This window comes from Corvus brachyrhynchos, unplaced genomic scaffold, assembly GCF_000691975.1.
Source record: "Corvus brachyrhynchos isolate BGI_N302 unplaced genomic scaffold, ASM69197v1 scaffold307, whole genome shotgun sequence".
Lineage (NCBI taxonomy): Eukaryota > Metazoa > Chordata > Aves > Passeriformes > Corvidae > Corvus > Corvus brachyrhynchos.
This window is the reverse complement of record NW_008239288.1, coordinates 723,013-747,586: the sequence shown is the minus strand read 5'-3', so window position 1 is coordinate 747,586 and position 24,574 is coordinate 723,013. Positions and strand designations below refer to the sequence as shown.

The window sequence follows — 24,574 nt, the reverse complement described above, 5'->3', positions numbered from 1 at the left end:
GTAAGACAAATACTCTTTATTTTATTGAAACTGAATATACAATTATTTCTGTTCCCTAGGTAACCATTTAAAACTACAACTTATTTTTCACATTAACAAAACCACAGACTGAAAAAGACCAACTCTTGATTATGAAGAGCTAATTACAGAAATAAATAAAATAATTTATACAAGTCTTTAGTTTCTATAGCTTTTTCTCTTGATTCCTAGCTAACAGGCTGCTGCTCAGCCTAGTGTCTGTTTCAAACGATGTAGGAATTAACTGGCCTCCTTTGCCTTGGGGGCCTATGTCCAAACTCTCACAGAGCTATTCCTCCAAGACTTTGCCACCTTCACACCACTCCCCATCTACTAACCTGCTGCAGGAATCACCTCTGGAGAGGTGGCTGGTAGTGTCAGGTAAACAGCGAGAGATACAAACATTCCAACCTACTCACAACAATCTCAAAATTCCAAGCTTGTGGGGGGAGGCTGGTGGGTCCCAGTAGCTTCCCTTTCTCATAGCCCTTCCCTTTTTATTCAGCTTGCTGTAGTGATGAGAAAAAAGAAAAAAAACCCCAAAAAACAAGAAAAGATTTTCCACAAGTGATCTTTCCAAGCTCTGTCCATTGCCAGCAACGGACTCCTCAGGAACAAGCAGACCAGGCACGTCCCATAAGCTTCTGCCTTCTTCCTATGCCACAGACATACTAATGAGTCAGATGAGATGGGAATACACACACCACTGCTTCATGATGCTCCCCACGCTCCCTGAAGTCTTTGATGGAACTCACTCCTTCCTGAAATGTAACAGTCTCTTACTCCATCTATTACAAGAGTCAGTGAGTGCAGAAATCCTCACCCATTCTTCATGTAACCTGTGCAAACGAATACTTGCTGTGGCACTAAGAGGCTACAGTCCGCAATCCTTGACTTCTGTCCAGTTCTCCATGTGTGCAGTTCAGCACATCAGTAACAAGTCAGATCAGAGCTGGATGGATCTGAGCAGTGAGCACTACAACAGAGGCTCTTCAGAACACTGGAACACCCCAGTGAGATGTGGCACCTGCAGGCCTTGGTTGGCAGCTCGGTCCCCCCTCCCAGATGAGGGAAACAGCCTGAGCAGAGAAAGTGCACTGTAGTCACTTCACACTGGAAGTTTCTGTTCAAAGAGACAGACCGTGACTGCTTTCTTTGGAAATGTGGCACAGGGTTGTAACTAATTTCACAATGCAAACATGGTCAATAGAAATAGACACCATTGCTGCTTCTCAGTGACAGCTCACTAAATCCTCAACATCCTTTGAATCTTCCGAGTCAGGGCTGCCCAACGATGAGCCAATAATGTGTGACCCATCTCCATGATGTTGTAGGATAGGATCTGTCAAGAGACAATAAGCATTAGAACTATTGCTGTGCCATTCTAACAAGATATAAAATACAAACTTAGGAGACAGGAAATGTAGTCTGGAATTCTAACCAATTATAAGCAATATTGTTCAAACTAGGCAGTTTGCAATTTTTAGTTTCACAGGATCACAGAACAGCTGGGGTTGGAAAGGACCTCTGGAGATCCTCTAGTCCAACCCCTTGCTAAAGCTGGTTCAGCTAGAGCACGTTGCACAGGACCACATCCAGGTGGGTTCTGAGTATCCTTAGAGAAGGTAAGTGATGACCAATATAGATGGATATGGATGCAACAGTGTGACTTGCATTTGCATCCATCAGGTATTACACTATCACTGCTGACCCTCTGAGGGCTCTGCAGGGAGATCCTTCCTCTGAGGAGTACTTAAAAGTTTCACAGCACTGACATGTAAAATTATTTAAGAGAAAGCAAGCATCCACTAAGCACTGTCTGCAGAGACTCAAAAGCTCTATATACTGCTTTAATGAAAGAGACTGTCATACCTGTGAGAGTTGTCAAGGGCAAGACTGATTCACTATCTATATCATCCGTTGCCTGGATAAAACCATGGGAAGAAGGAACAATAAGCACAGTCTCATCATCTATTGTAGGTTGATCAACTTGTTCTTCTATCGCTGGGGAACCCAGGTCCTGCACAACACAGAATAGGCCATGAGAGTGCATTCCTGGTAGCATAAACAAAAACCTGCATTGCTCAGCCATACTCCACAGTAAGCATCACACTCTGGATGACTTTTATCTCATTAAATTGAAATGTCAGCACCTGAGATAGTTTATTTCAGCATTTACAGGACATGTTCCATTTTAGTGCAGGCACCCAAAAACAGTATGAGAAGAATTTCACCCTGTTGAGCAATATAAAGGCAGGTGGAGAGGAAAGGAGACACGGTGGTGATAAAACGTTCCCTTGCAAGTCATACGTTTTGTCTGAAGAGGAATAATTAGGCTTTTCCACTACTTGCTGTCTAGATGTTCTGAAACTAGAACATTACATAGTATTTACCTGCTCCACAAACACAACAGCTTTACCTTAAGTTTCACAACTCCTGTTGTCAAGTGTTAACTGAACACAGAGCTCAAAGACCCACTTGATTTGCTGTGCCTGTCACTGGCTGGAGGTTGGCTCCAGACATTTTTGCTGAACCTCATGATACCAGAAGATTGGCAACACACTGATTCCTTCCAGCTACAAGTTGTCAATACCCTCACTCTCTTCCCAGCCTACCATAACTGCTGCTGCTGCCTCTTCCCTGGCTCCTGTGGTACTGGAATGGCACTAACACATCTGGCTGACTCAGTGTCACAGCACACTCCTCGTTCCACAAACACAGTGAAAAGTCATCCTACACAGTACTGCCAGAACCAGCAGAGATATTTGGATTCCAGCTTTTTTGTGTAACGTGTAAGGTTTGTTCAAACTTCAGGAACTCCTGATACAGAATGCCTTCCACTGTTGCTGACACAGTGGAAGGTACCTAGATTTGTCCCTGTTTTCAGAGGGAGCAGGAATTGTTTAGGAGAGGTCACAGCCCTCTATGTTTAAGAAAATCCTCCTCCACCTTGGTTTCGTCAGGAAAACTTATTTCCTTACATAACTCCACAGTGTTTTTGCAAAGGCAGCTGCCTGAAAACCCCTTCACTAATGCTGCTGAAGAGGAGCTGACAACCTGTGCTGCAGCTCAGTGAACTGCACTAGGTCCCATCCATGAGGGCACCATGTGCCTGACCTGCAGGAGCAGCTCTCTGCAGAGCACACAGCTCTGCCCACCAGCAGCACTGGGCTGGCAAGGCTTGAAACTGAGAAGAGGAGGCGTGACAAACTAAAGAAGCCATTGTGGCAAATGGGCACCTTTCCCAGCCAGAAATAATAAAACCCTGCAGCATGACTGCCTGCCTCCCACTACCCACCCACAGTGACAATACAACCCTGGCAAGCTCATAAAAATAACACTGACTTAAAGAAAACAAAATTTAGGCATGTTTTTCTAGAGTAACTTTTTACTGAGAATTACTCACAGACAGTTCACTATTTCCTAGAATTTAAATACACATGTCAAACTTGAATCTGACTAGAAGGGTAAGGCAAATTAGAATTACAAATTCAGTTTGTTTTTCTGTAAAGAAAAAAAAAGTTTATAGTTTTATATCCTGCTAGCCATAAGCAATTTGTACAAAGCTAAATTAGGAACTAGGTTAATATCAAAAGTTTATTAATTCTACCTCGAGAAGCTGAAGTTTTAAACTTAAGAGTAGAAAGCTGATGGTCTGTGTCAAATGTTGAAAATCTTAACACAATTACGTCAACCATGGCACGGAAAGAGGAAAATGGAAGAATAATCCCCAGATTCATATGTATGCAGGATTCAGAAGCTTCTGTAGTAGCAAACTTGAGATGTACAAAGATTCTCCCTTTTGTAAGAGCATAATGGATATGGACTGTCTATTAGAAGCTTCTTCAAAGACAAAGCCAAAGCAGATCAGTGATGGATTTTCAAGACTGACAAAGCAGAAATACAGCTACTGTAGAGCACAGTGTTTTAAAAAACAGGATGGGGTATTTCACTCTAACTCATCTTTTCCCACATTCTAACCTAATCAAACTTGTAAGGGAAGAAGTATTTTCTACCCACTAAAGAGTGTTATCTTCTTTTTAGCACCTCTGTTTTCTGTGACTTAAGTCATTTTCATAATTCCAACAAGTGAAAGATGGAGGAATTTAGTATAAACAATCCAAATACCTGTAATCATTTGGATAAACTCATCTCTGCATCTCAGGTGTTAGAGATGAATAAATCTGAGGCCAGAGAGAGAACTAGCTTAACACTTCAAATTCCCATTTAACAGATACTTGACTGGAGCAGTACGTTTAACAGAAGTCCTCCAAACTGGAAACTGTGAAACATCTTGAAGTATGTTATTAGATTCATAAAGCAAAACCTAAATACTTTGCCTCCTTTGTTCAATCTATCTATTGATGCAGGTGTGTTGGACAATTAACAGCCCAGTTTAAAGCAACAGCATCAAACAGGAATCACATGAAGGCAACTGTTCAGTGCCACCAAAGTTCCAGCTTTCCACTGTCACCATTCAGAAGTACCCTGAGTACTGAAATGACTCCATAGCTAGTGAGGTATTCAGTGCTTCAAATGAAGTCACATATCAGTCTCAGTACCAAACTAGATGCTGTTACTTTCATACTCATACCAACAGAGCTCAAGGATACAGGATCTCAACAAATACTTGTAGAACTGATAGAGAATCACAGAACTGTTTGGATTGGAAGGGACCTTGAAGATCATCTAGTTCTAACCCCCTGCCACAGGCAAGGACACCTTTTGCGAGACCGGGCTGCTCAAAGCCCTGTCCAAAGCCTTGAACACTTCCAGAGATGAGGCAGCCGGGGCATCCACAGCTCTTCTGCACAACCCATTCCACTGCCTTACCACCATCACAGTCAAGAATTTCTTCCTAATACCCAGCCTCAAGCTACCTTCTTTCAGTTTGAAGCCATCCCCCTTTGTCCTTTCACTTTATGTTCTTATAAATTAGTCTCTCTCCATCTTGCTTGTAGCCTCCCTTCAAGTACCAATATACATGAAATCACTGAGATATTTCAAATAGCGTAACATAAAGCCCAAAGATACAATGAAATCATTCTCTATGCAGAAGTGGAGAAAATATCAAGTATCATGCCCTCCCTTACCTCAGTAACGTACGTGCTGGGTAGATCAGAGTGAGAATCCTCATCCTGTTTCAGGCTGGCATCTGCAATCTCCTCCTCTGTTCTTACCATAACTCCATCCATCAGTTCTCTGCTTTTCCTGCTGCTAAATTTGGAAGCATCATCTTCGTTGTAGGCTGACTGCTCTTCGTCACTCAGTTTGGACTGATGGATATCATCTGGGAAAGTATTTGTTCCCAGGGTGTCTGGAGGATCTGTCAGGTCAGCTGACTGAATGTCTGAATCCACAGTCAGTTCTGTCTGGGTGACAGAGGACGAGATGTCTTCGGCAGCAACAGTGCGGATTATGACACTCGGCGTGTGGCACTGCACCGTGACGTTGTCACTTGTGTTTAACAAATGCTCTGGCTGTGAGCAGCATTTGCAAAAAAGAGACAAATAAAACCCCCAAAAAGGTCAGAGACTTTCCTGTAACTATTTACAAGTCTTTCAAGCAAATACAAGCAAAAGATTCAAATTGCTAAGTGTAGTTTAGAGTTTTATATACACAGGATGTCAGCCCAGATCATCTGTTGACCTTTCCTGTTCCTAAATGATAACTCTGTAGACTGAACGTGGTGTCGTCTGTTCTTTAAATCACAAATAAATTAAAAATAAAACAGTATGAAAGAGGCAACCATTCAGGTGAGGATCACTGTAGATTCAGAAGGTCAGGGTTTTTTCAACTGAATTTTGCATCACTTTTGTGATTCAATCTCCAGTTTGCTTCCCCTTTCCTCCCTCTACCAAAAAGCAATACTTGGCACTACTATCGAAGTGTTGTGAACCATTATCTATTCGTGAGAGTAACTGAAAACATCATGAAACAACAAGATTTGGTTTTGCTGGGGACCAAGCCACTAAATGGAGACATCCTGTTCAGAACTTGCTCACTAAGCTAAGTTTTGAAGCAACCTGAGGTTGCTTTTTAAAAACAATACACAAACCCCCAAAATCTTAGTCTTCAGGATTTTAAGCCAGGTAACATTGTTATGATTTAAGAACTGCTTTGCAAATTTAACATGTATGTGCAGGGCCCTACCTTACAATGTCCCCCTTCCCCCAGTGCCCAAAGCCCGGAGCTGTCCCCGCCCAGAGCTCTTACGGATAAGGCGTGAACGATGATCTGCTCCGGGGAGGCCGGAGCTGCCGTGGCCGTCAGGGTCATGGTGGGACTCGTTGTCAGCGTTAAAGGGAGGCCTTGGCTCGAGCTTGTCTGCAGTAAGTAGGTACCTGGTGTCCCAGTCGGCTGGAGGTGGAAAGACTACGAAGACAACACAGGTTTAATACCCAAACACACTCCCCAGGCCATACTGGAGCATTTTGATTTACATGAACCAGCCTAACTGTAACTCCCCTGGAAAACCACCACAGCAATCCAATCCAATCCCTTCTGCACTGACTGCTGTACTGCACTCAAAAACCACAAAAAAACTCATCTAGAACCCTGGGCTACCAAGGCAAGTATTAAGGGCAGGAGCCCATCAGGTCTGTATTATGCTGTACAACAGTAGGTAAAAAAGGAATGAATTCAACTTACTTTTGCCTTGAGATTAAAGAGAAACTGTGCTATAAATTACAGGACAGTGGAATTGACACAATCCTTACTGGCTGCGAGCTTTCTCTGGCTCCTCTATTTCAGATTTCAACAAAGAAAAAAATCCAAGCACAAAGGAAAACTTAATGCAAATTTAAAGCATTTAACTGTAATTCACAGTTTATCTTGCAGCCCTAATGGATTACACTTTCAGAAATAAGTTTTAGAACTTTTAAATTCCTTCTACTTGAATTTTTTTTTAATGCACAGTTCTATAGTGTAAGAAGTAGCTGGGCTTAAAAGAAAAAAAAACCACAATAACAAATACCAGTTACTTACTGGAAGAATCTCAAAGGTCTGCAGTGTTCCACTGTTCAGTGTTATTGTTTCAGAGTCAACAGTAGCAGCAGGGGAATCAGTTGAGGCTGCAAAAGGAAGGCAAAAAAAAAAAAAAAAAAAGAAAAGGAAAGTAGTAAACCAGAATGTTCAGCCCTGCAGAGAACATAACATACTATAATTAATACATGGCAGGGAACTGTTAATTCCACTATGAGGAAAAAGAAAACTGGCTGCAATCCTAATGACAAAGTTCCCTAATTGGTACCCAAGACACAATACTATTTAAAGAGAGCATTCTACAATCCAAAAGAGCAAAAGAAACTAAGTATGGGTTTAAGCACACAGAGATAAAAGCAGAAAAATAAAGTTTCTGACGTGATCTAATTGCTTTCTGTAATGAGATTTGCAAGAGGTTCTAATGTAACGATACCTTTGGTGTAATGATACGCTTTGGATCATGTACTGCTTGCTTTAAACTGGTGTCAGGCTTAATACTGTTGTGTTTCCCACAGACCTCTTTTTTTTTTTTGTATTTTTAATCTTTTCTGCCCTCCACAGTATGTCCACCCTGATGAAAGATCAGATGCTTCACAAGATATTTGCCTAACCTATGTGTTATGACTGCAGTGTATAACAGCTGTAAGTATTACTACAACTGTGTTAATTACTTATGCAGTTATCTCCATTAATTCTAAAAGCAGTGAAAAAAAGCACTGAAAACAGTTGATGTACCAGGTTAAGATCACCAGGTCTAAACAACTTCTAACCCAAAACTTTATAACCATAATTATGATTTTTACTTAGTCTTAAAAAACAAATCACAAGTTCCAGGAAGCTGAAACCAAATTAATACTCTCCCTGGGACTTTCCAGTATTTTCCTAAATACTAAAAGGGGAAAAGATCTACAAGATGGTAACAGTGACCCAAGCACTAGAAACTCTGCGGCTGCAAAATACAGTAATTTTGGACTCTTAAGAAGATAAAAGCTCCAGTTTTGAAGCTTTTGTTGTTGTAGTGCCATGTTCAAGGTTTCCTGCTGCAGATTTCCTGGTACTCAGTAGCAGAGCTGTAAAGTGTGGCCTGTCAGTCACCCAGCCAGCTATATTCATAAAACCTCAGGAACTGCCCCTTTGAAACCCTGGGCCTTCCACCCAATGCAGCTGAAAGTGGCTAATAGCTTCAGCTCTCATGGGACTGTGAAACATACAATACAAAAGTCACTTGCATTACACAACCAGAAATTCTTTAGAAAACCAGACTAAAATGGGGGAAAAGGCTTGTTAGGCAGACAGAGGCGAGTCAAGTCACAAAATAACCATTACAGGGTTCAATTCAGAAAGAACTAAAGGTTCCAGGATCCCAGCCCCTCTTGCCTGCTCATCAAAACCCATCAGCTTCGATCAAGCTTCATCAAAGTCTGAGACCACTGGCATATTATGACAGATAAAAAGTTCTTGGCTTGGTGTCATGTGTCATTCTAATTAGAAAATAAATCTCATAAAATGAAGATAGCACTTAACAAATAGATTAATACAGGTTAATCTAATAAAATTAGAAAATTGTTTGCCAAATGCCCATTCAGTCACAGTCTGAAGAATCAGTTTGTAGCCTGATCAACTTAGCTCAGTTGGTCAGAGCAGGGTGCTAATAATGCCAAGGTTGTGGGTCCAACCCCTGTACAGGCCATTCACTTAGGAGCTGGGACTCAATGATCCACATGGATCCCTTCCAATTCAGAATATTCTGTAACTGATTTGGTAATCAGCAAGACCAAAGCAATAATTTTTCCTAATAAAATTTACAAATGCCAAATGGTGCAAAACAATACACAGTGCAGATGACAGACTGCCTGTGACTGGAGTTACTTAGTAAGATTAGTTACAAAATCAAGCAATAAGAACTACATTCAGAGCAGACCTGGTAATCAGTGTTAGATAATGACCAAAGTTCATCCTTAAGAGCATGGGAAGCACCAACTTAAAAAAAATACAGTGGTTTAGCAGAACACTAGCTGAATGTTGGTGTGACTTGGCAGCTAACACTTTCCAAGTGTTTGTGTCTAGAAATAACTGCCTAATAAAGAGCAGGACTAGAAAAAAACACTTATACCTTCCTTGCATCAGAACTTACAGACAGCAGTCTACGTAATTTACAAAAGGAGATCCTGTGCACGATGTTCATTGTTCTACACAAGAGTGACCAGAATAAACATATATAAGGAATAAACATATATGCTCTATCTTCATTAAGAGGTTTGTGTACTGAGGGCTTTTCAAAGAACAGGTTATGTGGCAAACTCCTGTGTGCTCATACACAGACACACCTGCAACACCTGTGTCCAGGTGCTCCAATTGCAGCTTCTTGGAACTACTGTCACAGCAATATCTGCATTTTCCTAACAGAGTTAGAAACAGGTAAATGGAACCCAGAAATGTTTCATCTGAAGTTATGGCAAGACCAAGGGAGAATTAATACAACTCTTTTAAGACATACTCAATCCTCCTCCACCACCTTAACATGAGAAAGCTTCAGGTTTTGTGTGAGTGGTTTCAGTACTTACAGACGTGGGTGATCTGCACTGGGATCTGCAGAGCTGCCATGGGACTCGGGGCACTGCCCGTGCTCTCCTCCAAGCGAGCCACCCGGATCTGCACGTGCTGCACCCCAGAGCTGGAGTTAGTGTTTGCTAATCCACTGCCACATTTGTTGTCTGGAAGCTGGTGCCCTGGATTGTTTTTTTGGTTCTCGTGGAGCTGTTTAAGACCCTTTATCAGCACTGAGAGAAAAAAACATTCATGCTAAAGCAGGTTGAAGAAGCACATTTGAAATACTACAATTGGTGATGTACCCAAGATGAAAAGAGCAAACGAAATCCTACAGAATCTGGAACTTAAACAATCTCCAGAGACATAGAAACTAGAAATTTATCACATACATAGACCATTTATAGTCAACTACTGCAGTGAACTAGATTTCCCCATGGAACCCAGGCATTTCACGATGCTTGGGGAGATAAAAGAACACACAGCCCATACAATTCTGGAACTCTCTACAATGATGCATGGTATATGCAAGCTACAATCAAGTGCCAGTATCACTACTTGTGTAATGATGCTATCAAAAGTAAATCCTCCAATCTTCTACACCACAGAAGCAGATTTGTTTGAGAGCTTGACAGAAATGTCACTGAAAACAGGGAGCAAGAGACAACGAATCCCACAGTGGTTATATTACAATTCTTCACCTGTGCATGAAGATGCCCATTGCTCCAACAGAATCACCCACCCTTCTTCTCTATAATTGCTTTGGCCCTGCTGAGGGAGCAGCTGATGCAACAGCAGGCTACAAAACCTGAGGCCTCAGCTTTTCTAATATTCATTACAGCAAACTGCCTAGACATCTCCCTTTGTCAGGGAAAAGACAGCAGAGTCTGTTGATTCAGTGCTGCATTTATATTATGAATTATTTGATGCAACAGCTGCCTATTAATGTGTGGTAACAAGAGGCTCTCCTCCCAGCTGCAGCCTCCAGGCAGGACTAATATATAACCACACTGTCAACCACAGCACAAGTGTGCATTAAGTTACATCTTTCATTAATTATGACATGACTGATCTCTCTGATTTTTTTTCCTCTCCTCAAGTCAGACAAGGGAGGTCACAAACATCCCTTTGGCTTAGGCACTAGGTGTCTCCAAGCCAAAATGGGAAAATGGTATGAGATGTATTTGGGGGAGCTTTATACTCCTGACTCCTCTCCACCTCCTCACTGCAGCTAGTAGTAGATCTACCTTCTGTCTACAGCTAAGGCTCAGCACCTGTCAGAGATTACATTTTAACACCGTAAAGGCAACACATCTAACCTGAGGCCCTAGTTAGGCTGCAGATACATATCCTCTTCCACCTGAGGCGGTCACTGCCCTCCATACCAAAGATGAGCATCATCTGAGATCTGCCAGCTGGGCTGCTTATATACATGCTCTCACTTTAGCCAAAGTGAGAAGGGATGGCGAAATCTGTCTAGTTGTACACATCAGCTTGGCTTGTTTGACTGAAACATTTAAGGACTGCTTTTAGAAGCAATTCAGCCAGCAGATCCAAGGGGCCAGTAACTTCCAGCAAAGGAGCAATGTGGTCTTTGGCCAGCAATGCTATAAGCAGACAACAAAATGCAGCCCTATTCCTTTTACATATGTGAAAGGGGCTTTCGGAAGATAAGTGTGCAAGTAGTACATTACCAGGGAATGAAACATCTTTGTGGTTTGCAATCTGTCTTTTAATGGTCCACCATTTACTCCGAAGCCACTGTGGGGAGCGGACACTACTCCATCCTTCAGCCAGTAAATCCCAATTGATGTCATTTTCATCAGAAACTTCAAGTTCCGCTATCCTGGCAGGACACAGAAGATGTTGACCTGTTAGAAACTTCCCTCCAGACCGGCAGGGGTGTTGCACTAGTCCGGCCGTGTCACACGTAACAGCGCAGAATGACATGCTAGTGACCAGCCCACCAGAGCTCAGGAATCGACACAGGCTTCCAAGGCTCCACGCTGCCAGAGGTCAAGCAGAATCATAAACAACAGAAGATGGACTAGACCTGTTAGATGACCCAGTCCATCTCCTTGCCATGCAGGATTATTCTCCTTATTTACTTATACATTAGGATTTAGATCAGATTATCGTGAAGCATTCCAAGTGGTGGTACTTGCATCTTTTCTTTTTGAAAAAACATTCCCCAAACACATCTCCATGGCAGGAAGTACTTCCTGAGACTCACTCTGAACTTTCACTTTAATTAATTTCATGTTATGATATTTGTTTTCTTCTAAGTAACAACCATCCATCCTTAACACAGATTTTTGCCTTCTCTCAGATGCTTCTTAGCCAAAGTAGATGAAGTTAACTACAGCATTAAACACTTTCTCATAAATCAATCCCACCAGGCTCTCCACATAAGGGACAGTCTTCTCTACCAGAATCTGAAATCACTAAAAATCTCTGAATTGCCCTTATCTGTACATGGAGCATATGAAAGAGAGGTGAATAGTGAGGGGAAAATATTTTTGTGGAAGTTAAGAAAAGTCCTCTTCAGAAACAAAGCAAGAGCACTCTTGCAAGCTAAAGAAAGAAAAAAGTAAAAATTAAAAAAACGACCAAAACCAACCCTGTAGGATGAGTAAATGATATCTGGACAGACCAAACCAGAAATAATAAGAAATATACCCAGCACATTCTGAAATGTGGAATCAGGCTCCTCATTTTGAGTTCATGTCAAACAGCTTCAGTAAATTTGTTAATATTGCTTTGTAAGTAATCCCTGGATGTCTTGGCTTTTTATTCCCACCCAACCATAAAAATCCACTGGCTAAAAAGCCTGAGTTAAAGGCATTCAAAATGGGAGGAGGATTGGAGAGAGCAAAGATTTCCAAAGTCACTACCAGGTTGCCAGTTCAAATGTAGTCAGAGATGCTGATATCCAATCAGTGTTTGGTGGCCTACATGAAATTAATTTGCAGTCTCAGTTTAGCTTTTTGTAGACAAGAGGTCCACATCACAGAAACCACCACCACACTTGACCCTTGTTGGTCATCTCAGCAGAGAGGCCAAGGACTGAACGGGCAGGGAGACTGAGCTACCCTCCAGTTAAGGGTTAAAGCGCATCGGTGGGGCAACGTGTGGGAAGCTTGCACGGTTTGCTGCCTGTGCTGTACCTTTTCTGTGGAATAAAGAAGACTTCAGTCTCCAGGGTTTTCAATCTGACACCTTTCACGAACACTAACATTCACTAAAAAAACAAAAAACAAAAAATATGTTCAATAATAAATCTCTGGGAACTGTAAACACAGCAGTGATTTTTGGAAGATTCTAGAATTTTCAGTGTCTAGGAAACCAGCAAAATGGACCCCAATGGAATCCTGCTAGCAACACATATTACACACCTTTAAAAGTAACTAAAATAACAAACCTCAAGATCAGATTTATTTCATCCTCCTTGGTCCACTCGGTGCCGCCACTCTGTTTCCAGTTGAGATAGTTGAGCCATTTCGAGCGGCACTGTTTCTCCGAGCGCGTCCCGACCCGTTCAGCCACAGCAGCCCATGACACACCTTGTGTGACAATGTCACCCGGCTCTGTGCTTGTCAGCTCGTGCACTACTTCTGCCAGTCTTTTTTCTTCTTTCTCCGTCCACTTTCCTGAAAGAGCGAGAAGCCCTCCAACTTAACTGGCAGCAGATACCCTCTGTCCTGATCCGTAACATGCCAGCAGACACTTAACTTCCATGTCCAACACCTTATTCCAGATGTAAATATTGACTTGTGAAGAAGAAGCAACTGGTCTTAATTATTAACAATTTATATTATATCCATTCTTGATTAACAAATCAACGATTCTGTTGTTCTGCTGCCAAATTTATCTCTTCTCTCTCACAGATGAATGAGGCCACACAGAACTTGTCCAAACAGGGACCAAAGCAAACTGATCCAAGCTATCTGAACTGCGTTAGCTGGAGTGAATTAACCACACAACAATTTAGTGGACATTAATCACATGAGGTCTGCCTAAATTTTCCTTTGTATTTGAATATATACATTAAAACATAAATAGTATTTTACTCCTGAAGTGCATCTGTCTCTCTCGACACCAAACATACAATGTAAGTTTATAACTGTTAGACACAAAGGACAGAATTTTAAACAGAATATCCATTTCTGACACCAGCATTTACCTCACCTGTGTTGCAGGTATCCTTCATCAGTCTACATCGATCCTTTACAGATGAAGCACTTCTCCCCAGGGCAGCTCCTATTGTGGCCCAATCATTACCATGCTTTACTCTCAGCCTAAAAAGAAACGTGCTCATTAGCACTATATCCAGTTAGAAAATTACCAAAATATCAAATATTCTCTAATAAAAACAGCATGAACATGCAGTTTACAGGCCTAAAGACAGAATGGGGAATCACTTTGCTACTTCATTATGAATATTTTCTATTTTTCCTATGTGTTTCTAGAAGCCTTTTGGGCCAGCTAAGCCACAAGACACTTATAAAATGCTTAATATCTGTCTTGTGAGGCTTAATGAGTGTGTTAAACATAATATGAATGTTTAGATAAATAGCCAATTTCCATTCCATACAGGTTCCTCAATGATTCTCAGGTGGTGTAGAGAGCACTTGGAAATTGAAATAATGCTCGATGAAAACCCAGGCATCCTACAATTTAAATTAAGCAAAACACTGCATAATCATGTTCATCATTTTAACAATCATTTTCCTCCTTCACATGACAGCAGGTTGCTTAAAATGTTGATCCATGACTAGTTCTGACACATCCGGAACCACAGGCACCTTGTGAATGACACAAACCAGCTCAACTGATCCAAACAGATTCATCAATGCAAGGCAATAGACCCCCTTCCTTCCTTCAGTCCAACAGTTTCTTCCAACTGCTCAACCCTGGAAATGTGCAGGAGGGGATAAAGTCTGCAGCCCCATCTCCTTGATCTATCAGGTTCCTACTCAAAATTAGGCTTTTTGAGCTGTACTGATAGTTTATGTATCTGTAATACTTCCTAGGGGAGATCCTACTCTTGCCCTGCCACTTCCATTAGGAATAACCTTTGTTCAGATTTCCTGAAGAAATGGCATTTCTGTTTCTCATAACCACAAATATTGACTGTGCTTGTAAAAATCGGAAACATTCCCAGTTACAACAGAAGCCTGGCTTTAGAACTTCGTTGCATATTGTTAGGTCCTGAACACACACTAGAAAACAATTTTAAAAGAATCCAAATGTAGTTTCATTTTTCTTTAGATAGTAACCACTATTTTTGGATAGTGCTGGAGCAGTCAAATTTATTTGTAATTCTTCAGCGATTTCATATAAGGAAACCTTTAAAAATTAATCAAGCTACTAAATACAAACAAGAAAGAGTGACCTTGTTCATAAGATGACTTACTCTTTAAGCTTTTCAATTTCCTCAGGAGTATACCTAAGCAACAGGTAAATAAAAAGACATTATTTTAAACAGAAAGTATACAGCATAAATATTTTTATTTTACTAACCACACAGCACACATTTAGTTGTTCTGCTAAGATTAGAGATTAGGGATTCCAGCTGTAAGAAACAATCTGACTGAATATTTTGGAAGAATGTGAGAAACAAATGCCATTTTCCACATTAGTGCATTTCTAAGGTTAACTGGTATAACATTCTTCTCATTTGTCAGAAAAATTCCTCATTCTCCATGATCTTACTCCTATGAATAAAATAAGAATTTTCTGCATTAGTCTTTCAAATAAACAGCTACTTCTTCCTTACTGTCCCAGTCCACCATCACCATAAAGCTGATTTTCCATCAAAAAAGCAAATCAGCATTGAGAAGGTATTTTTAATTTTCAACTACCTTCAAAAATTAAAATATAATATCCTTTCTGGATGGCACCAGACCACTGTTTTAAAGAAGGGCAAGCAAGGGCATAAGAGGTGAAGATCAGTTACTTCTAGGTCACAGGTCTAGAAAAAGTTACATCTCAGAAGATCCAAGCTTGTGTCCAAGTCTTCTCATCATGTCAGAATCTGTTATTCACCTTTGTTTTGGGATTTTTGTTTGTTTTTTAGAGTTGTCATTGAATACCATCAATTGAACACAACTATTGTCATGGCTGATCTATCAGAATTGAGTAGAGGTGACATATTAGGAAGATCGAGGTCTGTTTGGCTAAAATTTTGTCTCACATGGAACACGTCAAACATAAATACATGACCCTACTCATACCAATAAAACCATGCAGCATTAGAAGGTTTCATACTTTCCAACATGGTTTCTGTCATCATACATGCGAAGAACTCTTCTATAGACAGCAAAGAGAGGCCGATTCAGACCCCAAGCTATTGTCCTGTAGAAATCTTTTCTTTCATCTTTTGACATTTCAAATATAATTTCAGTGGCATCTTTTATTCCACGGGCCTAGAACAAAGCATTTAAAAAAAAAAAAAAACAAAAAAAAAAACCACAAACAAAACACCTTAGATAAAGTCTCCTAGGAATCAAGAAGTAGAACACAAGAACTGAAGCCATTATGCAACTTTCTGTGTATCACAAATACTACAGTCTGAAAGTAAAACTGAGTATTTATGGATTAGCTCCCACAAATACAAATCCTTGAAGAGTAGGTTTTGTTGTTTTGGTTTTTTTTACGTTGGAGTCCAGGGAGACACAAAAGCTCTAACTCCTGTCCACATTTAAGAAAAAAAAAATCTGTCCAATGTATATTTTAGATCAAAAATTGAACCATCATATATAACATCATGGAAAATGTATTGTGGTGGAATTAGCCTGGGGCCATACAAGAGAAGGCTGTCAAACAGTGCTATACCAATTTATTACATAATTTTAAATACTCCTTATGCAAAAGCAATTTCTTTCAATTAAACTACTCTTCTTGCTCTGATGGAAATTCAAATTCAATACAAAACCACTGCAATGAAGTGTAACAGTAAAGCTTAACTTCAGCTTAAACTAAGAATCACTATATTTCAATTATTCAAAGCAGGACAAGAAAGCAGGTAAGTGGAAAAAGAATGAATCGAATGATTTACCAGTAACTCAGAAAAGTTATTCAGCTAGCTTAAAAAAGCTTCACTAGATTTAAAACATAGTATTACCCATTAATGATTTTGTGGCAGAAACTCTAATATGTGTGGGGGCAGACACACTCTCTACAACTAATACTGTGGATTTTTATTCCAACGAACACTGAATTCAGGGATTTTTTTTAAACCATAAGCGAAGAATGGTGAAACTGTAATATCCAGGCTGTATATTCTCAGTTGTTAGGGCTCAGCTCAAATATTCTCAGCTGCAAACCTACCACAAATATGACTCACGGGCAATTATCACTGTTAGTGTGTTCACCACGTGCCCATTTGCACTGAACTCTGACCCTAATAATTTAAGGGGAAGAAAGCAGACACAGGCATCCTGCTAGTGAAGTACACAATCACAGACTTGGCACCAAGGAAGGCTGGAAGTTGTATTCAGTGCTCACTAAGGAGAATTATTTCTACTGCTAGTGCAATTTTTTTCAACCATCTTCAACAAAGCTTTTATGAGTCCTCAATGTATAATCAGAGAAAGAGATTTAACCATGTAAAATGTCATGTCAGAATGTTCAAAATGGGCTGCACTCAGTATAAAATTAAAAGCAATGCTACATTTAGTAGTACTTAAATCCTGTCTATGAATAATTTTTTTTAATGTATGTCAAATGGGTAATGATCATTTTTACAACAAACCAATCTGAAACACTTATTGTGTATTCTGGGAAGTACTAAACAAAGTTGGTTTCTAGCAGGAACTGCATCACCACACCAACAAGGAGGGAACATACTCTAAACATACCTTTAAATAACGCTCAATGTTACTCATCAAAATGTCAATTTCTTCCTTTGACCACATCCCTTGCTTCCACTTATGGCCTGAAAAAAGAAATGACAAACTACTGAAGTGAAGGCCAGAAAAACAGCAAGAACAGAAGTTATCTGAAAACATGACCCATGCTGCAATTAACACAGAAAAGACTAAAAATATAACTAGAATTAATTTTAAACAGATGTTATTTCATAACTGACAGTAAGCATCAACTAATATTTAAATAACGTGAGTCAGATTCCATTTCAAAAACATCCCATTTGTAAAAACAGAACGTGAGCTCCTCTATGCGCTGTCAAGTCACATTTTCAGACTTTCTCTTCAGCTGCAACTAGGAAAGTTCTGTCTTTAAACTGACAGCTGAGATTTCCATGCACTCATAATGATTCTAGAAGCTGGAACATAAAATGTGACTCAGAGTATTACCTGAGGAACTGGCAACAACATCGGGTTCTTTTGCATGCCTTAACGCTCCTGAACATGCGAGTAGTGCCACCTACTGTGAGTGCTTTTCATAGAGGTAAATGCTCCACTTAGTCTTTTTTGAGAAACTGGTCCCCATCTCTCTTTTTTTTGCATTGGGAGTAATTCTCAGAGGTCACAGTCAAGATAAAAAGTTGTGGGGAGTCTTTTACTTCCCAAATAAAAGTGGCAAACCAATAGAAACAAACAATAACGTTTCCTCTCTGTCTATGCCCTTAGAAACTACAATGCCAGCTAAGCTTTAAAAGCAAACCCAACCAACTTTATTCAGAGGGAAAACTTCAAACCTGAAATCTAACAATAAAACATTAAAACATTACTCCTCTAAATTTTCCTTTCTTCCCCTTATGGTCATACCATACTTTTAATTACACTTATGCTGGTGTGACCCAGTTTACATACTGGTGTGTGCTGGCTACCTGCCCACCTCTGCTCAGGAAAATCAGGGTACTTCCTTCTCAGCCTGCTAATTACCAGAGCTGAGAGACAGAACACACCAAAGAGACTGTTTACTCAAATCCAATTATAATGAAAAGTACAGGCATTATTACTAATTCCACTAGAACTGGTGAGAGAGTACTCTTTTCCTGTGCCCCACGGCTTCAATCTCTTCTTCCACAGCTACAGAGACAGAAAAATAATGTATTACTGTAACTGTAACTGTAATTCACACCTCTGTCCAAGCCTCTAAACTGATTTAATAGGACACTGCTACTCTTTACATGGAATAAGCTTTAATACTAAACTATTTTAGGAAAGGACATTTATTCTGCACTTCACATGTTTGCATATTCATAGTCAAGAATATCGTAACCTGCCCACAGGTCTGGGAAGAAAGCATTATCAGGTGGAGACTGCTATAAAATGATGACCTCAGACTACACGTGCCAAACTCTGAGCTACTGTAAAAGAAGACACATACTGGCATTCCTCCACTGCTTATCTCCTGACAAACCACAGAGTTTACAAGAAAAGTTCAGCCAGTAGAGATTCTCAAATATTTTTCTTGGCATATTTTACTAGAAATGTCTTCCTCAAATTATTCATCTCTGAACTGGAATCACCAAATTTAGTGCCCTCCTTTGACCAGCTGACAATGTTGCGTCTCTTCCTAAAGGTTTCTAACAAAAAAGGGAGTTGCTTTGAACTGACTGAAAAAAGAATTATTTTCCCTCTAGAAAAAGTAAAAGTCAAAGTAAGAAAAACAGTAGAGAGGCTGAGGAAACTGGAGAGACAACACATTTGACACTAAGTTGTTTCTCTAGGTTTAGAAAGTCGCTTCCCCTGGGGGGATGAAAGAAAAAACAAAAGCTCTTAAGTTCAGCAACTACTACACGATTGCACGGATATATTTGGAAAGGGAGGAATGCACAATGGGGTGGAAGTTTTAGGAGTAGTAGAGATTATTTCATTAGATCCTGGTCTGCAGGAGTCCTCTTCTTCTGAAGCAACTCCATTAACCTAATCATGGATTGGTTTTTCTCCTGGTTGTCCTCCCCTCTGCTGCAGCTCCCCACCCCCAGCCAGGCAAACACAACTCTCTGCCCCATCTGGGCAGACACAAAGGACCCACAGCCCTTCCCTACTGTAGCCACTACTGTCACCACTGCAGGCATGGCTCATCTCATAAAAAGCCAGACCAGATTACCTTATGCAACTTGCAAAATGCTCTGAGACATTTGGAATCATTTACCTTTTTACAGCATGGGAGAACTGCATTTGAAATATCCTACCTTTATTGGTTAGAGAATCCTTATCCTCTTTGGTTGTGAACCACGCTTGACTAACAGCTGATACTTCTTCATTGCCCATTGGGGAGATTTCATCCAGCTGTTCATTCTGAAGAATCTTGAAAAGACCAATATGAAATGATACAGTCAAATATTCAGTTGTTTTTCAATTTTCACTTTGCAATTAACGTGGAGACATAGTTTGAAGGCAAATTAAATCAGCACACCTCGTCACCTTGCTGACTGTTCAAAAGTGCCACGTTTTAGATACAGCATTGAAAGTATCACCTTTCTTAAAAAACCTGAGTAAGATTTAGCCTCTTAATATAAAGATGTTGTGAGAATTAATTGGTTAACATTTTTCATCTTGTTTAATGTACAGTAAGTAAGAAGAGTCTCACTGGCTGTGAAGGAAACTGGACTATGTCCAGCATCTCCAGTCTAGAACTTTTAAACATGGTATACCCACAATGAAAACTGCATGTAACTGCTAGGACTAGTGACAAGACAAAGACTACTTAAGCCTGTTATAGAGCTTAATTTACAATCAAAGAATGACAGAGATAACAGAGAAGCTTGTCATTTATGCAGATCACAACAGAGCATGTAATTACCAGTGGAGGGTTACCTCTACTACTCTTTGCTGTATTGCATTTTGGGCAGTAACTTAGACTACAAATAACCTCTCTCATACATAAAATTATTCAACTGCCCTTTTACAGAACAGCATTTTTACAAACAAGATCCATGCTCACATACATTTGTTTTAAAGTGTCTTATTAATTTAGTAAGCATTTCTGATACTTGTTTTCCTTTTCATTTCAATTTAAATAAAAGCATACATCAAATTGGTAAATTTTAAAGTTTTACTGTACCTGAATCTGGGTAACAGTTCCTTCATTAATCTCATCTTCAGCTACCTCAGTGGTAGCAGTCATGGTCACCTCAAAGCTCTGATCATTTTCTGAAACTTCAGAATGGGTAAGTTAGTTGCATACTTTACTCCTGAAGTGTTTTTTACACATGCTACAAGTTTTATAAATGGCTACCTTTGAACTGAAAATTTTGAAGAGCCTTATTTGGTATTTATTTGTTAACACAGTAAATTCACTAAAACGATTATCAACTGCTTCTTTTCACAAAATTTAAATATGAGTTTTGAAACCTTCAGTTTTACACTTGACTAACAACTAAGACCTAATGTGAAACATAAACAAAATGTGTTTGATGCAAACATTTGAAACTGTATTAATACTTCCTTTACAGCCTTTCTGGTATTTCCCAGTTATTAAAAGACAACATTCAAACCTTTTGGCTGCATGCTTTTTCCCCAGTCCTCCTTCAACATGATAATGCCTTTACTTCTGAGGAGTTTCTGGCTAGTTCCACCAAATAAACAGCCACTCTAGATACTGCAAATTGGTATTTTAACTAGACCTGGTTTTACTTCCCTCTGGGAGATTGTATTAAACTATCTAATATTCAATCAACTTCCTTAAGACTTATTCAGTATTCATCCTATTTTTTTTACATCAATCTCCTTTACATACACCTCAATATTACAAAACATTGAAATACTAACTATACTGTCTGATCATTAAAAAAACCTAATCTCTTAGCAGGTGGAAAACATCTAGTTTGCTGTTCATTTACTTATCCTTCAATTTATTCAATGCACCTGTGCCTGCAGGTCTCTTCTCCACTTTAAGACAGGCTTATTTTGCCAGTATTGTATAAATATCAATTGCTACAAAACTATCCAAGGCTGAGAGAAAAGATGATACAGAAGTACATTACAAAAATTGAGAAGAAAAAGCCCCATGGAAATATCCTAATGTGATTCAAAGAGTCCACTTTTAACCTTTACCAACAGATATTTTTGCTACAGGAGCACATAAAAGAACTTACTTGGAACTGCAACAACAGAAATGCATGGAGTAGAATCATCAAGGCTTTGATCATCCTCTGACAAACAAAGCCTCTTGTGTGGAGGTTCAGAGCTGTCTTCAGAGTCTACTTCATCAGCTTCTAACAACAAAAAAGTACCCAGGTTACTTCCTATAAGCTAACTGGAGCCTTGGACAGAGTTCTCCTAACAAAGTGGGCCAAACCAAATGTGACAGGCTGGTTCAGTGCTTTGCTGCTGCCCAGGAACTTGGAAGTTATGGACAACAGCAGTTCATGTGATTTCCTCAACGTGCACTTTCTTTGAAAATTCCATCCACAGTCTGCCAAACACAAACCAGTCTAAGGAAATTTGGGTGCGTGCTTGGTTCTAAGAATCCATTTCAACTGAAATAAATCACAGCAGCTCTATCTTTGTTGGGCATACACAGGCAGTTTTGGGATTTATACCTAATTCAACATTTAATTATTCTTTAAACCAAAGCAGAACAATTCTTGCACAGTAAGCTGAACCTGAGTAGCTCACAGAATTTGTGGGCAGGGATGTATGGTGGTCAGATCACTCAAAACAAAGAAGAAAAAAAAAATACTATGCAATACAATTCTATACCATTTTGAGGGCAATGAAGAATTAGGTTCCCTTCAGTGTCCTGAGTCAAAGTCACAGAGTTCACGGTTTCTACTGTCACTGTGTCAGACTCTTCTTCAACTGTGCTCATACTCAAACCTGAAAGAGCAACATTCAGATTACATTTCTGCAGTTGGATTCCACTTGGACCATAATGCTGCTTCCATACCCCAACCAACCAGCACAACCTCCCCAAAGGAATGAATCTGCTCTTTCACAAGAAAAATCCACAATTTCAGACATTCACCTACCTTTACTTTCCTGCACCCTTACATATTGCAAAGAGTAAAATCAGATAGCTTTAAAGTAACTTCTCCAGTTAAAAATAGTACCTAAACTCCCTACTCAGGAGAATTTGCAATCTACTGATTTTTTTTCCAAACACAAACCAAGGCTATTACTTTTTCAGCATTTAAATTCTTCACATCTGATGATTTTTGTCCAATATTTATTCTGTTAATTTAATAATTCTATTACAGAACTGAAAGCTACTCAAGACCGACAAATATTTTTCTAGTGTCCTATTAGTCACAGCTGCCCTATTTATAGACTGCCAAGTTGCAAAGTTTTATTCTCCTTCCATGCATATAACTAAATGTGAAACTTGCACTTTTTCTTTAGCATTTAAACAAGAGCAACAGAAAAATTGGTTGCAAGCAATCACCAGAACAAAAAGATATGGAGAGAATAACTAATCCAGGATAAGCCATTGAAGTCACAGAACTAGGGCAACATGAAGAGTCTCTGATAATTTCATTTCCACCATAAAAATACTGCAATGAAACACAAAGTTTGTAAGAAATTCTACGTAAATTAAACTAGTTCTGAAATAAAACAAAGCAATACCCCACAACAAAAGTTTTATCCAAATACAAAGAAATGTGACCTTTGCAGCTGCAGAAGATAAATGAAATCACCCCTGAAATATCCAGAAGCTTTGCAAAGATTTCATCAGTTTTAAGCCTGGTTTTGTTGACTTTGGCACAGATTTGTAAAAAGAAAATATCATCTATTTCTCCTTTAACTGCTCAGTCCTTTTTCTGTATTTACTCATATGTCAACAACAACAAAAAACTACTGTTATTTTGAAGCCACAATGTTGTTTAAAAATAACTGACTACAGCTTTAGAAAAAAGAAACCACAATCACATCACAAATTTTCCATGTACTAGGCAAGGATAGCCATATACCCATATGTAAGGGGAATTTACAACCTGGATTTCAAATTCCCTGTATAATGTAAACATTATTGCATTTTTAATCAGAAAACATGTTCTTCGGTATTGAAGATTCCCAAGAGAAGTGTTATCCTAGAAAGATAAAACTACTGCCAGTCCTTCAAAAAAATTCTCACCTCTCGAGCTTGTTGGAAGATTTGGCACCTCTTTAAGCACATGTAGTGACTGATTCATCAAACTAAGTGATATTACCCTTCTGAACATGTAAAAAATTTCAGATACCACTGACATTTTAAATCAGAGGGTTCTCAAACTTACTTGCACATCTACCATCAGCAACAGTTCCTTGCCACATGCAAGCGTAGGACGAAGTGACTTCCTTGGGATTCATCTGCTGCTGAGTTTTACAGCCTGTGCTCTATCCTTCACTAGAAGCTGCTGTTTGCTGCATGGGTGTAATACTGATTTTAGGAACCCAATAGGGCATCCTTAATGCTAAAACATGAAGAAAGACATCCAAAGCATTAGAGCTAAATTAGAAGACTGTAACTTTTTCAACTCAGCTTGAAGTTATTCATTTAGCTTTTGGGGAGTGAACAAATTGGGACAAAATAAACAGATTCTCTTTTCCATGTTCATATGTACTTTCTGAGTAAGTTTTACTACAAGGACTTCTGTAGTAAAAATCCCTAAAGTTAACAGAAATGAGGTGGAGAATTCTTTAATTTTATGTCAACTGGTAGTCATAACATTTGATCCCTAAAGTTAACAGAAATGAGGTGGAGAATTAATTTTATGTCAACTGGTAGTCATAACATTTATTTTTCTATAATCAGCTGAAAGCACCTATTTTTCTTTTCACCACTTTAAAGGCCTGAAAGACATGAGATTTTTAAGACACATTACAACAGCCACGTATTCCACCTACAGCTATTCTGAAAGCAGTGGAAACTATAGCACCATCCACATCAGAAGATACAGCAGACCATTCCTTCTTTTCTATTGGAAGACTGATGAAAATTGAATACAGGCACAGCAAAGCTGGGTTGTTCTTTCGGCAGTTACTCGGGACTTTATGAAAATCAACCTGTGTTTTTACAGGATTTGGCTACCAAATAAAAAACACAGGGCAATTAATCCCTTTGCATTCTCTACCTTGTTGGTTTGCAAATTTAGGAGGGAACAGGACACAGCATAAAAGGGATCCAT

The 24,574-nt window shown here is 39.4% G+C and overlaps 1 protein-coding gene across 1 annotated transcript; it reads right to left on the bottom strand.

Moving 5' to 3' along the window:
- Position 1: 1 nt before the first annotated feature.
- On the bottom strand, positions 2-24,085 carry DMTF1 (cyclin D binding myb like transcription factor 1). Its single transcript, XM_008638363.2, has 17 exons — positions 23,684-24,085; positions 22,170-22,286; positions 21,563-21,682; positions 20,530-20,624; positions 19,658-19,772; positions 17,412-17,488; positions 15,820-15,977; positions 14,966-14,998; positions 13,738-13,847; positions 12,971-13,199; positions 11,244-11,395; positions 9,567-9,782; positions 7,006-7,091; positions 6,235-6,393; positions 5,112-5,498; positions 1,891-2,038; positions 2-1,360 (listed from the first exon to the last, which is right to left on the bottom strand). Exons 1-17 carry the CDS (start codon positions 23,754-23,756, stop codon positions 1,251-1,253), a joined length of 2,385 nt encoding a protein of 794 aa, XP_008636585.1. The 5' UTR covers positions 23,757-24,085; the 3' UTR covers positions 2-1,250.
- Between the last annotated feature and the right edge of the window lie 489 nt (positions 24,086-24,574).